The 14,957-nt window shown below is 47.1% G+C and overlaps 1 protein-coding gene across 8 annotated transcripts in view; it reads left to right on the plus strand.

Annotated features, from left to right (window-relative positions):
* Positions 1 to 14,957, plus strand: part of kat2b (K(lysine) acetyltransferase 2B) — a 180,547-nt gene that overhangs the window by 68,720 nt on the left and 96,870 nt on the right. For all 8 annotated transcript variants that reach the window (XM_038797856.1, XM_038797854.1, XM_038797850.1 and 5 more), the window contains one exon: positions 1,491 to 1,617. Coding sequence is in view for 6 of the 8 variants with exons in the window: in XM_038797854.1 (XP_038653782.1) it covers positions 1,491 to 1,617 (127 nt within the window). In the remaining 2 variants the exon portion in view is untranslated. The remainder of the gene's footprint in view (positions 1 to 1,490; positions 1,618 to 14,957) is intronic.

Raw genomic sequence — 14,957 nt, forward strand, 5'->3', positions numbered from 1 at the left:
TTCTTATTCTGTGTACATAACGGTAATTATACCTTGCTCAAAAACCCAATAAAAACTTTTCTTTAAAAAGAGAGTAGTCAAGGAGTCCAGTCGGGGGGTCAGGAGTCGGCTCAGTACCATAGTTACCAAGTAGAAGTGTTTTAATCCTCCCAGCATTTCTTGGGTAAATTTAAACTTCCGGGCAGTAGCCACGCAGTTGCTGCGTGGGGACTTTGAGATCAGGGGTGTGGGCTGTGGTTAGTTGAATTAATTCATATACTCTACTGGCAATCTTTGGTTTGCTAGTTGTTTGAGGTCATCAACTTACATTAAAGTATTGAGGAAAAGCTTGAATTTGACCCTGAAGTAAGCTGAACCTGGATGAGCGCTCTGGTGAAGCATTCTGGAGAGAATTTATTTTGTGAAATGTGTGCATGCAAATATAATTAATAATCTTTATTATTGTCACAAGTAGGCTTACATTAACACTGCAATAAAGTTACGGTGAAAGACCCCGAGTCGCCACACCAGACAGTGTTTTACAAAGTTTGAAGTATGGTTGGAAAGGGTAATCTGAATTCTCCCTCGGTGTTCCCGAACAGGCCGGAGTGGGGCAACCAGGGAATTTTCGTTTTTTTTTAGAAAATATTTTATTGAGGCATTTATAATTTTAACATTTTTACATTTTAAACAACCGAGACCCATCACACGACGAGGGGATTTTCACAGTAACTTCATTGCAGTGTTACTGTAAGCCGACTTGTGACAATAATAAAGATTATTATTAATGTGGAGAACATGTTTCAGTTCTCATCTCTCTCCCTTTATCAGAGAAAAAATAAGATTCCAAGCGCACATACCGAATTTCACCAAACCCTGCCTTCTGAAAGCATGTATAGAATGCACCGTAAGCCGAATATAGAATGAGGGAGTCAGAACATTTTGTAACTGCTCCTTTGACTACATGTAGGTATCTAGATTATTAAAGTGAAATCACACAGATATGAACACTTTTAATCATCTTTTATTAGTGTCACAAGTAGGCTTATACTAACACTATAATGAAGTTACTGGGAAAATCCCCTCGTCGCCTGTTCAGGTACACGGAGGGAGAATTCAGAATGTTCAATTCACTTAACAAGCATGTCTTTCGGGATTTGTGGGAGGAAATCGGAGCACCAGAAGGAAACCCATGCAGGCACGGGGGGAACGTGTATACTCCGCACAGACAGTGACCCGAGCCGGGAATCGAACCTGGGTCCCTGGCGCTGGGAAGCAACAGTGCTAACCATTGCGCTACCGTGCCAATTCTTAACTTATGTAAGATGTGCTCTGAATTTTCATCCCACCAGAAAAGACAATTACTTTTGAAGTGTTTGCTCCTAATTTTGCTTTTTAGTCATATCACTTAATCAGTAAATTTTAATAAATATTTAAATTTAGAAATGACACACTATAGAAAATTTCATATGTATGACATGTTGACTGACATGCTCGCTTAATCCCTTTAGGCTGAAGAATCCTGCAAGTGCAATGGCTGGAAGAATCCAAATCCCCCTCCAACCCCTCCAAGAATAAGCCTTCAGCAGACAGCAGTCAATCTCACAGAACCTTGCCGGAGCTGTGGTCATACACTAGGTAAGCACAGAGCTTTCACCCACCACTTTCTGGCTAAGGATGAATAATGCAGTCTAATCTCTTAATTTAAAATTATTTAATCAGATACTGAGAATTTTGCTTTCTAATATTATAACATGCGCGGTTCTTATGGGGTGGGAATGATTAACTAGCCCATGGACCTTGGGCAATACGAGCTCCCCCGATAAGGGGGCAGGGGACCTCTAACAAAGTCGAGCTATGTATAAAGAGAACCAGCCAGTAAGGCACTGACTAGTGAAGACCAAGGGGGGAACTACTGGAACTGTATATAATGGTAGTTGTAAAATAAAATACGTTTGCATTCTACAAACTCGGCAAGGATTCTTTGTGGCCTTGTAAAACTGGCGACAAGAATAACTGGATAGCTGTCGACACTGCTGAGCCACCACCCTGCCTCTATTGGATACAGGTTGGAAATTTCATTTCATCTTACCTCTTTTTAGACATTTGGATGGGTTTGCTGCCCGATTGGAATCTATGCACAGAGGATGAGTTACCTTTTCCGTGCAAACGATATCGCAGAGAATGAGTACCAGGTAGTCTTATTGCTCACTGCCGATGACACACACACTTTCGGGTCTATACGGAGCCTTTGTACCAGCAGCCCCAGACTCTAAAACTTTCGATAAGCTTGTAGCCTAAGTAGGCTAGCACTTCAATCCAACCCCATAGTTCTAGTACAGTGGTATCGTTTAAATACTGCAGAAAGGATTAACAAGGAGGCCTCTCAGAAGAAACTGCTAGCTGAACCTTCCCTGACCCTGCAGCAAGCCATTCAGATTGCGTTGCCCGAGGACAGCCTGGAGCGAGGGGTGCAGGAGATACAGGGATGGAGATGAATGCCATAAGGCGCGCCCCCTTCTGCCAAGGAGCCCCTCCCTTGACTGCATGCAGTGCATTGTGTGGCAGTCCCCCGAGTGGCCCTCCTAAAGATTGCAGTGCAAGTCAATGGGCACTTGCTTGATATGGAATTGGACACTGGCGCAGCAGTCTCTGGACAGACAGAAGACACCTACAAGGGAGAAGAAACGTTGGATAGCCCAGGTACTGCTATGTGGTGGTTTATTGGCACCAGTCGGTGAGCCTCCCACTTACATAGATATAAATACATAGAACATACAGTGCAGAAGGAGGCCATTCGACCCATCAAGTCTCCACCTACCCAGTTAAGCCCTCAATGCCACCCTATCCCCATAACCCAATAACCCCGCCTAACCTTTTTTGGACATTAAGGGCAATTTAGCATGACCAATCCACCTAACCTGCACACCTTTGGACTGTGGGAGGAAACCGGAGCACCCGGAGGAAACCCACGCAGACACGGGGAGAACGTGCAGACTCCGCACAGACAGTGCCCAGCTTGGAATCAAACCTGGGACCCTGATGCTGTGAAGCCACAGTGCTAGCCACATGTGCTACCGTGCTGCCACTTACTGTGGTAAAGGGCCAAGGCCCCAGATTGTTGGGCAGTTTGCAGCTGTGCTGGCAGTAGATACTCCTGATGGGGACCAGAGACCTGGGCGAGGTGCTGGGCAAGTACCCCAAAGTGTTTCAATCCAGTTTTGGGAGGATATGAGAGCCGTAGCCCGCATACAGGTCCACATGGAAGCCCCAACACGGTATTTCCAAGCTTGCACGGTCTCCTATGCCTTTCTTGAAAAGGTGGAAATGAGCTCAATTGATTGGAGACCTTGGGTATCATTTGGCCTGTAGTTCGCTGATTGGGCAGTGCTGGTCGTACCGGGAACGAAGCCGGATGAAACAATCCGCTTATGTGGGGATTACAAATTGACGGTAAACACAGATTTGCAGTTGAACCATTACTCCATGCCCCCACATTGAGGACCACTGCGCAAAGCTTGCAGGTGGGCATTCATTCACCAAGTTCAATATGAGCCACGCATATTTGCGTATTGGGTTGAATCTGCATACCACAAATATTTTACCATCAATATACACAGGGGCTTAGACAAGTATACGCTGATGCCTTTCGATGTGTCCTCTACCTGTGCAATATAACAGCGAATAATGGCGAACAACCTGCGAGGACTGCTGTTTGTGGCAGTGTACTTGGATGACATGCTGGCACTGAAGCCTCGAGCAGGAGCACTTGGACAGCCTGGAGGCAGTGTTGAAAAGGTTTTCTGAGGCTGGCGTCTGCCTCCAACGAGCGAAGTGCAGTGCATTCTCCATGCGAAGGAGGTGGTCTACCTCGGCTATTGGGTGGACCTTGAAGGTTTACACTCCATCGCGGAGAAGGTAGGCACCATCCAGCAGGCCCCCACCCCAATGGATGTCATGGAACTTTGCTTTTTTTCTTGGACTCGTTAATTTATGACCGGCTTATCTCGAATCCTACGATCACATAGGCCACTTGGACCTCTTTCTGAAGAGGCATCACGTGTGGGCATGGGGCCAGCTGCAGGAAACCGCCTTTTGGCAGGTGAAGAAGCAGTGGTCATCTTCTGGGTGACTGACCCATTACGGTCCCGCCAAACCCTTGCATGATGCTTCCCTTATGGGATGGGGGCCGTTCCCATCGGATGGAGGATGGTAAGAAATGTCCAATCACTTTTGCCTCCCGCATTTTTGGCTGCAACGGAACAGATGTATGCATCGATGGAAAAAGAAGGTCTGGCAGTGGTTTTCGTGATAAAATATTTTCACCAATACATCTATGGCCACCACTTCACTGTTATTCCAGACCATAAACCTTTGCTCAAACTTTTCAAGGAACATATGGCGATTCCACCCATTGCCTCAGCGCGGATCCAGGGCTGGGTCCTGTTATTAGCCGCCTAGGAGTATTCCTTTGAACTTAGGCCGGAGACTCAAATCACGAATGCCGACGTGCTGAATCGTTGCCTTTACTGACTGGCCCCTCATTGACCCTGAGGACAGTTGAGGTAGTACAACTGTGAATTTGCTTGTCACGTCTTCCCGAATCTGTGAATGGACCCAGACAGATCCGCTTTTATCAAAAGTTCGCTACATGGTGTTACACGGAGGGCTGCATCAACTGCTTCCAGGCGAGTTGCGGGAATTTTCGTTCAAGCTGTCCGAGTTCAGCGTGGAGGAGGGTATCCTGCTGTGGGTAGACGCGTCGCTGTCCCTGACAGAGGTCAGAAGTTGACCTTGAAGGACCTCCACAACAGACATCCAGGAGTGTCCAAGATGAAAATGCTGGCACAAAGTTGCTTATGGTGGCTGTGTCTAGATGCAGACATTGAGAAATTGGCCCAACGATGCTCTGTTTGCCGAGAGCATCAGGAGCTCCCACTGGCCGCACCTCTGCAAAATTGGGAATGCTGGCCGTGGGCACGGTTGCATGCCAACTTTGCTGATCCATTTGAAGGATCCATGTTCCTCTTGGTGATTGATGCCCAGTTGAAGTGGCTGGAGGTGCACAGGATGACGGTGACCATATCCTAGGGTGGAGGCATTGCATAATTACGGACATTGCTTTGCATGCATGGCATCTCCGAAGTACTTGTACAGATAATGGCACTATTTACGAGTGTGGAGTTCGTCAAGTTTCTCAAAGCGAATGAGGTGCAACATATTTGTACTGCCCCATACCACCAGGCTTCTAATGGTCTGGCGAGCGTGCTGGGCAAACATTTAAATGGGGCCTTAAGAAACAGTCTTCTGGGCTGGTTCATTTTTTTTGTTTAGCTACAGGACCACGCCACATGCAGTAAATGGAGTGGCCTTGCCGAAATGGTGATGGGCCGGAAACTTTGTACCTGCCAAGGCATAATTTTTCCAGACATAGATGCGAAAGTGCACCACAACCAGGAGCAACAAAGGGTGTTGCCCCATTCGACACCGACCGTCCAGGCACTTTGTGCCAGGTGACTTAGTGTTTGTTTGAAACTTTGCTAATGGTGCCCAGTGAGTCTCCAGCGTTATTCTCTGCCAAACAGGGCCAGTTTCTTGCCAGGTGCAAGGCCAAGGTCGGAACCTGCGAAAGCATCTTGATCAGATTCAGTCTAAGCGACCACTTCTTTGGATAATTCCTCGTCCTTGGAAACTACTTCTCAAACTGCATTTGGGGGACCTCTGACACTATCTGGTTATGTATAAATAAAGTCGGCCACTGAGGCACCGACTAGTGAAGATCCAATAGGGAACGACTAAAATAGTAGTTGTAAAAAAACTTGGTATGGCCTGATAAAAATCATGAATTCAGTTTATTAATACCAACAGAAAGTTCTTTGAGCCAGTTAATAATCTTTTTCAGTTAGTGGAGTAATTTTATTCTGAAAATTCAAAGTTGTGCATTATTATTACTTAATGCACTTATCTACTAATTACTTAATTACTAATTGTTATTACTTAATAGTAATAATAAGTATTGCACTTTCAATGCTTACAAAATTGTTCGATTTAGGTGATATTGGCTTAAAAGTATTTATTTGAATATATATGTATATATATATTATACATTTTTAAAAGTTAACTCTTTAACAGCAAAGTTGCCAAATCTAACTTATTGCCTTAAGATTATTGTCCACAGATATTTTTCCTTAAAATTTATTTTGTTTTCCTTTTCAGAAAAGTTATCCCTTTAAAAAAAAACAACTGTATTGTCAAACAAGGCAGAGTGCTAATTGAAATGTGGGCCGGGTTCCTCTGTTGCGAGTCCGCCCCACTACCGCTGCTAGTGAGTACGGAGAATTTGGCTCGCCGTTCGCTGACGGCGGGATTCTCTACTTCCGTCACTTGGATTTCCCATTGAAACCACCCCATACCACCAGGAAACCCGCGGAGTACACTGGCGGTGGGACCAGAGAACGCCACCGTCAGCAAATAACTGGAAAATCCCGCCCGTGATGTTTCTTAATTCCCTGGGCAATAGCAAACACAATGATTCCATTTGGCATAATAAGTATAAGCTATCAATCAATTCTACAAACCAGTATTCAGTAAGGTAGTATTCAAGAAAACTTCAATCTGAACAAATGGGGTACTTTTAAAGATTTTTAGCTGAACATACAAAGTACATACACAGCAAGGACTAGTAAATACAAATGTGACCTGTGACTGCTCATGGGAAAAAGAATAGGAAATCTATTTAAACTATTTGCATTTTTTTGATCCCGAAAATGTAAGAGAACTTTTTATGCATGTTACTGTTAGCACCTTAGAGGAGGCCCAGGGATCTGCAACATCAGAGTTGCTGAGGCCTCACCTGAATACGATCTATCCAGATGAGGGGATGGCGCTAGATCCCCTTTTCGGAGGACTGCTGGGGTATAAATACCCCGGTCAAGGTGAAGCCAGGTGTGGGAGACCCTTCGGGAGTAGGATGAGTGGATAGTAACCTGAATAAAACCAAACTTTTCCACAGACATTGCTTCCGAGTGGTCGCTTGCCTGAGACTTTACTGGTGACGAGGGTCAAGTGGAGCTGCAGGAGGCACCATTTCCTCTGGAACGGGCCCACCTCTATTAGGCCTCAGGAGGCCTCCACTCAGGTGGCAGATATGCCACTAATCGGTAAGCCTGAGGTGTTCAACACCAAGACTGGGGATTTGACCCTGTACCTAGAACGAATGAACTATTTTTTTCGTCTGGTCAACATAATCAGAGACGACAGACAGATGGTGACCTTCCTTGCAGTTTGGGGTGGGAGACTTAGTGTTATCAAGAATTTAACTTTTGTTGACTCGCCTGACAACTGCCAGTTCATGGAGCTCGTTCTGCTGGTCGGCAATAATTTTGACCCAAAACTGCCACCAATCATTCGCCTTTTCTGTTTCCACACTCTCTTCCGAATTTCAGGACAAACATATCATTGAATTCCTGGCCCTGGATGCACAAACTCGCTGAGTTCGGGCCGGCGTTATCAGAGGCATTCCGAGACTGGTTGGTTTGCGAAATCAGACACTGGGCGATCCAAGAACGCTTATTGAGTGAAAATGATCTGGACCAAATGCAACAGTGTTGTCCCAGGAGAGGGCATAACACGTTGTCCAGGAGTTCTAAGGAATGGCCGTCCTGAACCTCAGGCACCCAGCAGAGTGCAGAGCGCCCCTCTTCCAGGTAGAAATTTTGGACTCCTGCATTGGGTGCATACTCTAGGGGACCAGGATCGATGGCACCAATTCCCCGCCAACTGCGCCGTACACCCCGTACACCGGAGATTCCTGACGAGCAGAATGAACGCACTGGCGCCAGATGGAGGTGATGGGACGGACGGCAGCAGGAAACCTCACCCACCCGCCACTTCCGCACCGATGAACCTTCCCCTCCCTAACCCCATAACACGGACGCATTTCATTGACGATGAGTTGGAGGAGGCCCACCGCCTTTACTGTATTTCAGCAACACAGGTGGGGTGTATCTCGGTCATGGTCCGGATCAATGGTTTCCTGATTAGGATGGAACACGATCCCGGAACCACAGTCTCTGTGATCAGCCGCTGCACTTACGACTTGTTGCGGGATACGTGCCTCAGCGTTGAAGGATACTGATGCCCGCAAATGGCTGAAATACCTCTCTTTGGACTGGCAGCGAGTATGCCGAATGACCACGTGTCTCAGGGGGGTCCGAAGGTCCACGTGTCTCCGGGGTGTTCCAGGAGGGGCTCGGTACCATCCGGGGGGGGCCTCCCCCAGGATATCACTGGACCCGAAGGCCCAACCATGCTATTTACGGGCCCCACCCATTCCTTTTGCTTTGGAGCTGAAGGTGGATGCTGAACTGGACTGCTTGTAGAAGCTGGGAAGCATCCGCCCGGTGCAATTTGCAGATTGGGCCGTGCGGTCTTGTCGATTATAAAGCCTGTTGGGTCCGTACGCCTTTGCGGGTATTACAAAAATGTCAATCAATCGAGTGTCCCATCTGGATCGTTACCCGGTGCCGAAGATTGAAGACCTGTATGCGAGGCTCTTGGGCTGAAAGGCATTTACCAAGCTCAACCTGCGCCATGCCTATCTCCAGTTGGTTTTGGATCCATCCTCATGAAGATATGTGACCATCGACATGCAAAGAGGGTTGTATGAATATACCAGCCTGCCATTCGGGGTCTCATCGACATGCGCCATATTCCAGAGGGTGATGGTAAAATATCGTCTGAGAATTGCCACAGGTGGCGATTTACCTGGACGATGTTTTGATCACCAGTTCTTCTACCAAGGGTATCTTAAAAACATGGAGGATGTGCTGCGTAGGTTGAGGTGGCCTGGGTAGGCCTCCAGCGTGAAAGGTGCGTGTTCCATGCAACGTAACTGGTTTATTTGGACTACAGGGTTGACAGGCATGGACTACAGCCAGTAGACGATAAAGTTCAGGCCATCCGGCAGGCTCCTGTACCAATGTATTCCATGGAGACCCGTTTGTTTTCGGGTCTGGTCAACTGGTACGGGAAGTTTATCTCGAACTTGGGCGGCGGTTTTGGCCCCGCTACACCTGTGGTTTAAGAAGGGCCAGTGATGGATTTGGGACCTGCTGCTGTCGACAGAGTTTGACGAAGTAAAGCGGCGACTGTCGTCTTCCCACTTGTTGATTCACTTCGACCTGGCGAAGCCCTTGTTGCTCACCTGCCTCGCTGTACGGAATTGGGGCCATCTTGGCACACAATATGGACAATGGTACCGAGCTGCCCATTGCGTTCACGTCACGCACTTAGGTGGCGGCAAACCGAAATTAGAATAAAATAGAAACGGAAGGGTTGGCATTGGTGTTCGGGGTTGGATAATTCCATCAATATGTCATTGGCCATGCGTTCACAGGTTATTCTGATCACAAACCCATATGGGGTTATTCAAAGAGGACAAGACAATTCCCCCTTCTGTCGACATGCATGACGTATTGGACTTGGTGGATGGGAGTGGGTTTACCCTACAGGAGGCCCAGGGATGTGCAACATCTCTATGGCCTCACCTGAGTATGATCTACCCAGATGAGGAGATGGGGTTAAACCCTCTTTTCCTAGGGATGGGGTTAAACCCTCTTGCTGGGATATAAATACCCGAATTGTGGTCCGGATGCGAGAGATCCTTGGGGGAGTAGGAGTGGAGAGAACCTGAATAAAAATGAACTTTTCTACAGACATCGCTTCTGAGTGGTTGCTTGCCTGAAACTTTTAAAAAATAATAAAAAAATTTTTAGAGTAACCAATTATTTTTTTCCAATTAAGGGCCAATTTAGCGTGGCCAATCCACTTAACCTGCACATCTTTGGGTTGTGGGGGTGAAACCCACGCAGACAATGGGAGAATGTGCAAACTCCACACAGACAGTGACCCGTGGCCGGGATCAAACCCAGGTGTTCAGCGGCGTAGGCAGCAGTGCAAACCACTGGGCCACTGTGCCGCCCTTGCTTGCCTGAGACTTTACAGTTACATTTCTACATTGGCTTACTTTGCTAGGGGGATGTGTTCTTGTTTTATAAGAGGTGTAATATGACCCTCAAGATAGTTCTATAACAAACTCATCATGGCGTTCGTATGGGGGGGTAAAAATGCTAGGATCCCAAAGAAGGTCTTACAAAAAACAAAAACCAGGGGAGGGTTAGCCCTCCCGAATCTACAATTCTACCACTGGGCAGCAACAGCCGAGCGAGTAAGGGGATGGATCCAGGAGCCAGAAGCTGAGTGGGTGCGTGCGGAGGAGGCCTCCTGCATGGGAACCTCCCTCCGGGCCCTCGCCACGGCAGCACTCCCATCCCCACCCAAAAAACACTCCAGCAGCCCAGTGGTGACAGCCACCCTCCAATCCTGGAACCAACTGCGGCAGCAACTTGGCCTGACCAAAATGTCGAACAGGGCTCCCATCTGCAACAACCATAGGTTCAAACCAGCACTGACCGACGCCACCTTCAAAAGGTGGAGGCAGGACGGGGGGACACTGACAGTCAGGGACCTATACACGGACGACAGGATCGCAACACTGGACGAACTGACAGAGAAATTTCAGCTAGCTGGGGGGAACGAGCTACGGTACCTGCAGCTCAAAAACTTCCTACGAAAGGAGACAAGGACATACCCACAACCGCCACGACAGACACTACTGGAAGACCTACTGGACGCAAGTATCCTAGAGAAAGGGAACTGTAGTGACATGTATGACCGACTGGTAGATAGGGACGACACCGTACTGGACGCAACAAGGAGGAAATGGGAGGACGACCTGGGGATGGAGATCGGGTGGGGACTCTGGAGCGAAGCACTGCATAGGGTCAACTCCACCTCCACGTGCGCAAGGCTCAGCCTGACGCAACTAAAAGTGGTACATAGAGCCCACTTAACAAGAACCCGTATGAGTAGGTTCTTCCCGGAGGTGGAAGACAGATGTGAACGGTGCCAAAGAGGCCCGGCCAACCACGCCCACATGTTCTGGTCTTGCCCCAGACTCGTGGAGTACTGGACAGCCTTCTTCGAGGTTATGTCCAAAGTGGTGGGAGTGAGGGTGGAGCCATGCCCGATAGTGGCGGTCTTCGGGGTTTCAGAACAGCCAGATCTATTCCTGGGGAGGAGGGCGGACGCCCTTGCCTTTGCCTCCCTGATCGCCCGCCGTAGAATCCTGTTTGGCTGGCGGTCAGCAGCACCGCCCAGAGCTGCGGACTGGCTGTCCGACCTCTCGGAATCTCTCCAAATGGAGAAAATCAAATTTGCCCTCCGAGGGTCGGACGACGGCTTCCACAGAACGTGGGAGCCATTCATGCAACTGTTCCGGGACCTATTTGTGGCCAATGTACAAGAGGAAGAATAGTCGGGGGAAGGTAGCGGGAGGGGGGGGGGGCTACAGGTTCGCTACGGGGGTTCGATGGCTAGCTAAGGCCCAAAACCAAACTAAATAAACATGTTGAGGGGGGGGGGGGGGGCGCAGTTACTACTACGAAGATGCTTACCTGTAAATATGTATGTTAATTTTTGCGTGTTTGTTTTTTTTTCTTCTCTCTCCTAACAATTTGTAATTTGTTCAATATAAAATATGAAAACTGAATAAAAACATTTATAAAAAAAAAAGATAGTTCTATATATTGGAACTTTTTTTTTCAAAGCTTCTGTGGATGCCCCTGGAAATTGTAGCTTGTGATATAAAAATTATAAAAATGGGGGGAAAAACTATTGATGACTGAAATTCGGTGTATATTTGCTGATGGTGTCTTAACTGTGCTCGATGAGGGCAGCACGGAGGTGCATTGGTTAGCACTGCTGCATCACAGCGCCGAGGTCCCAGCTTTGATCCCGGTTCTGGGTCATTGTCCTTGTGGAGTTTGCACATTCTCCCCATGTTTGCGTGAGTTTCGTCTTCACAACCCAAAGATGTACAGGGTCAGTGGATTGGCCACACTAAAATTCCCCTTAATTGAAAAAATGAATTGGGTACTCTAAATTAAAAAAAAAACTGCTTGATGAATTACTGAGCATAGCAAATTGCTTGAAAGAAGGACCCCATGCTGGCTCCTGCCACTCGGTTCTATTCTTCTTGAAGCTCCTCATTCTGACATGGGAAGTTCCATCATCAAAAATAGTTGTTCTAAATTTTTGAATGCCAAATTACACCCAACAATGACCAGAAGGTGCGAGCAGTATTAACACTAATGAAACAATAAAATATGTTTGCACTATTCGAAGATTAATTTGAGGAAAGCCAGACAAACACATTGGATAAGACATTGATGATGCATATTGTTGGAAAGAGATTTAACGAAAAGTGCCATGATAAAATGGTTGGTGAGGGAAGAGGAAAAATTGATGCACGGGTGTTAATTTATACTGAAATTCCAAATGTCGTTAATCTTTCTATCTAATCCTGCTGTTATCATATTTCAGTAAGTTCTCCATTTGTCAATATTTAGTATATCCTTTATATCTGTCAATCTTTTCAGTTGATTTTGTTTTACAATATCAAAACTGATTAGCTTTTATTTTGCAGTGTTACTTGAATAGGGCAAATTTACATCACTATTCGGCTGTCTTTGTATCTGTGGACGTGCTGCCATGTGGGCAGCTGACTGTTGTAACAGCACCCCCCCACCCAAAAACAAGAGACCATGTTAAAATTTCTGTTCATCTAACATTTTGACACAGAATTAATCTTGATTTTTAAAAAAATCTTTTCACACCATGGAGTCTTCATGCTAACAGAATATTTAATCTGGGATGGGAGAAGAAAGATACAAAATTATCAGTAAAATCCGCTTCTTTGAAACCCTCCAGAATCTCAAATGCTAATAAGCATGCAATCTTCATGTCTAACCTTCTAACCTTAGAATGACCATTCTAAGCACATACTCAGCTCGTTATACAAAGCTGGGCGACAACATTGGGGTATATGTCAAATTTAATGCCAAGAACCACACGGAAACAAACGGAATTTTAGAATTGGGGCATGTTAGAATAGAACTCAACCCACTAGCAACCTTTGCCAACGAATGGGATTGAGATATGGCAGGTAAGGGCACAGGCACGAGATAAATAGAGGCTGTCTTGTAAATCGTGGAGCCCAGGTGGCTGCTGAAATTAAGTTGATGCCATGTCAGATGCTTGTGAGGATTTTCCTCTCACTCGCCTCATAGGTTAGCACGGCAGCAAATCTGCAAGAATCTTCATTAAATTTACACTGACTATTGTTGTATCTGAACATCCCGTAGGTTCTGTGCTGTGTGGCAGCTGTAGTTATCCTTGCAACAAAAGGCAGATCTTGGCCTCTTGCAGGTTTTTCTTTGAAAAGACCCCTTTCCAGTTTGGCTTGCCAAAACCCATAGAAATGATTAGTGGCATTTGGTAGGTGCGGCCAAACAGGCAAAACAAGATCCTACTTGGCCTGGAATGCAGTTGCGATTGGGAGGCCTGGAATGCAGTTGCGATTGGGAGGCTTCTGTAGAGTTTTCCAGCATAAGATTTTGAACAGAACACCTTCTCAAGGTGTGCCATTAAGAGACCTGCTACCCACATTGGAAAACGGAGTCTTCTCCAACAGCGGCTGACAAAGCTGAGAGAAACCAGCGTTCAACCTGACCTGCTGGGAATCATTTCACAGTTCCTCGTTTCCTCCAAACACTTCAATAGATTCCCAATAGCAAACTGTATTGCCAATATAGATAGCAAAAATAAATAGATAAATAATTGCACCTGACCAAGTCTGATGAATGCCCTAATACCAGCTGGGAACAAAGAACTACAAGGAGGGCCATTAAGTGACTTGGTATACTTACCTTGAAAATGAATAGGCTATTGAAATGTCCTGCATATTTACCCGAGACCTTCGGCTGGATTCTCCGTTCCTGAGACTAAGTGTTGATGCCAGGGCAGGATTCGTGGACTTCCACGACAGGAAAACTGGCACCGGCTTGGACCGACCATGGAGGGGCTAGCATTGGCGCCACATGGAACACGGTCGATTCCAATGGGAAATGGTATGGGATTCGCCAGGTCCGTGATTGACATTTGGGAGGCTGACAAACTGCAGCTGCATATATACACTTCACTCCCCACACACACTCATCCCAGCCAACAAGATGGTATTGGTTGCACTGGAGTGCGCCTATCCCACTGATGGGTCGGCTGGGACCAGAGGGCACCTAGGGGGTGGCCTTGCGAGACACCCATACGACCTGTCGCCCTAAGTTCACAGTGGGTAGTCAGCGGCATGCGCAGCTGCATGGCTGCCTTTCAGGCTGTGGCAATGGTGTTCCATGCTTGTCCACTCCGACCCCACAGCCCACCTCATGGCCACCCCCAGCTACTCCCCGACCCTGGCAGAAGCCCCCAGCCAAGCGGCACTACTGTCAGCAGACTATGGCGATGTTGGTCACTTTCCATACCTCCTCTCTCTCCCTCAGCAGCCACGATGCCTGTTTCACTATTTTTAAAAGCACAAGTGAACCTGATCTTGGGATTCACCCCAGTGGAGGCGGAGAATAACAGAGGTTCTGGTGAATACTGCTTCTGGCCGGCTAATGATATGCCAACGGCGTTAACTATACGCACGGAGTGGAACGCATTGACGCTGCTCTCGAGGCACCAGATAATTGCGTTTGTCGTGAACCCGCGCCGGCCACGATTTTGACGTCAAAACTGAGTCTCTGGCCAGTTGGCCGAATGAGAATCCCGCCCCTTATCTTCCATCAGTTTTCATTGGTGTGCTGGAGACTCAGCACTTAGAGTTTTCCTGAAGTTCTCCCCTTCTTTAATACAGCAAGAAACTCCCACTTGTTTCAGGCAGGAAATTCAGATAGTCATCACAAGCCACAAAGAATATTCAGGTTGTGATAACTAAGTGGGAATCTACTGGTACTCAGTCCTGCTGGATATTTCTTCCTTTTCCATCCTGCTACCCACCAAAATCAGGACTGTAATGAGAT

The sequence above is a fragment of the Scyliorhinus canicula genome, chromosome 5 (assembly GCF_902713615.1).
Source record: "Scyliorhinus canicula chromosome 5, sScyCan1.1, whole genome shotgun sequence".
In the NCBI taxonomy this organism is placed as follows: Eukaryota; Metazoa; Chordata; class Chondrichthyes; order Carcharhiniformes; family Scyliorhinidae; genus Scyliorhinus; species Scyliorhinus canicula.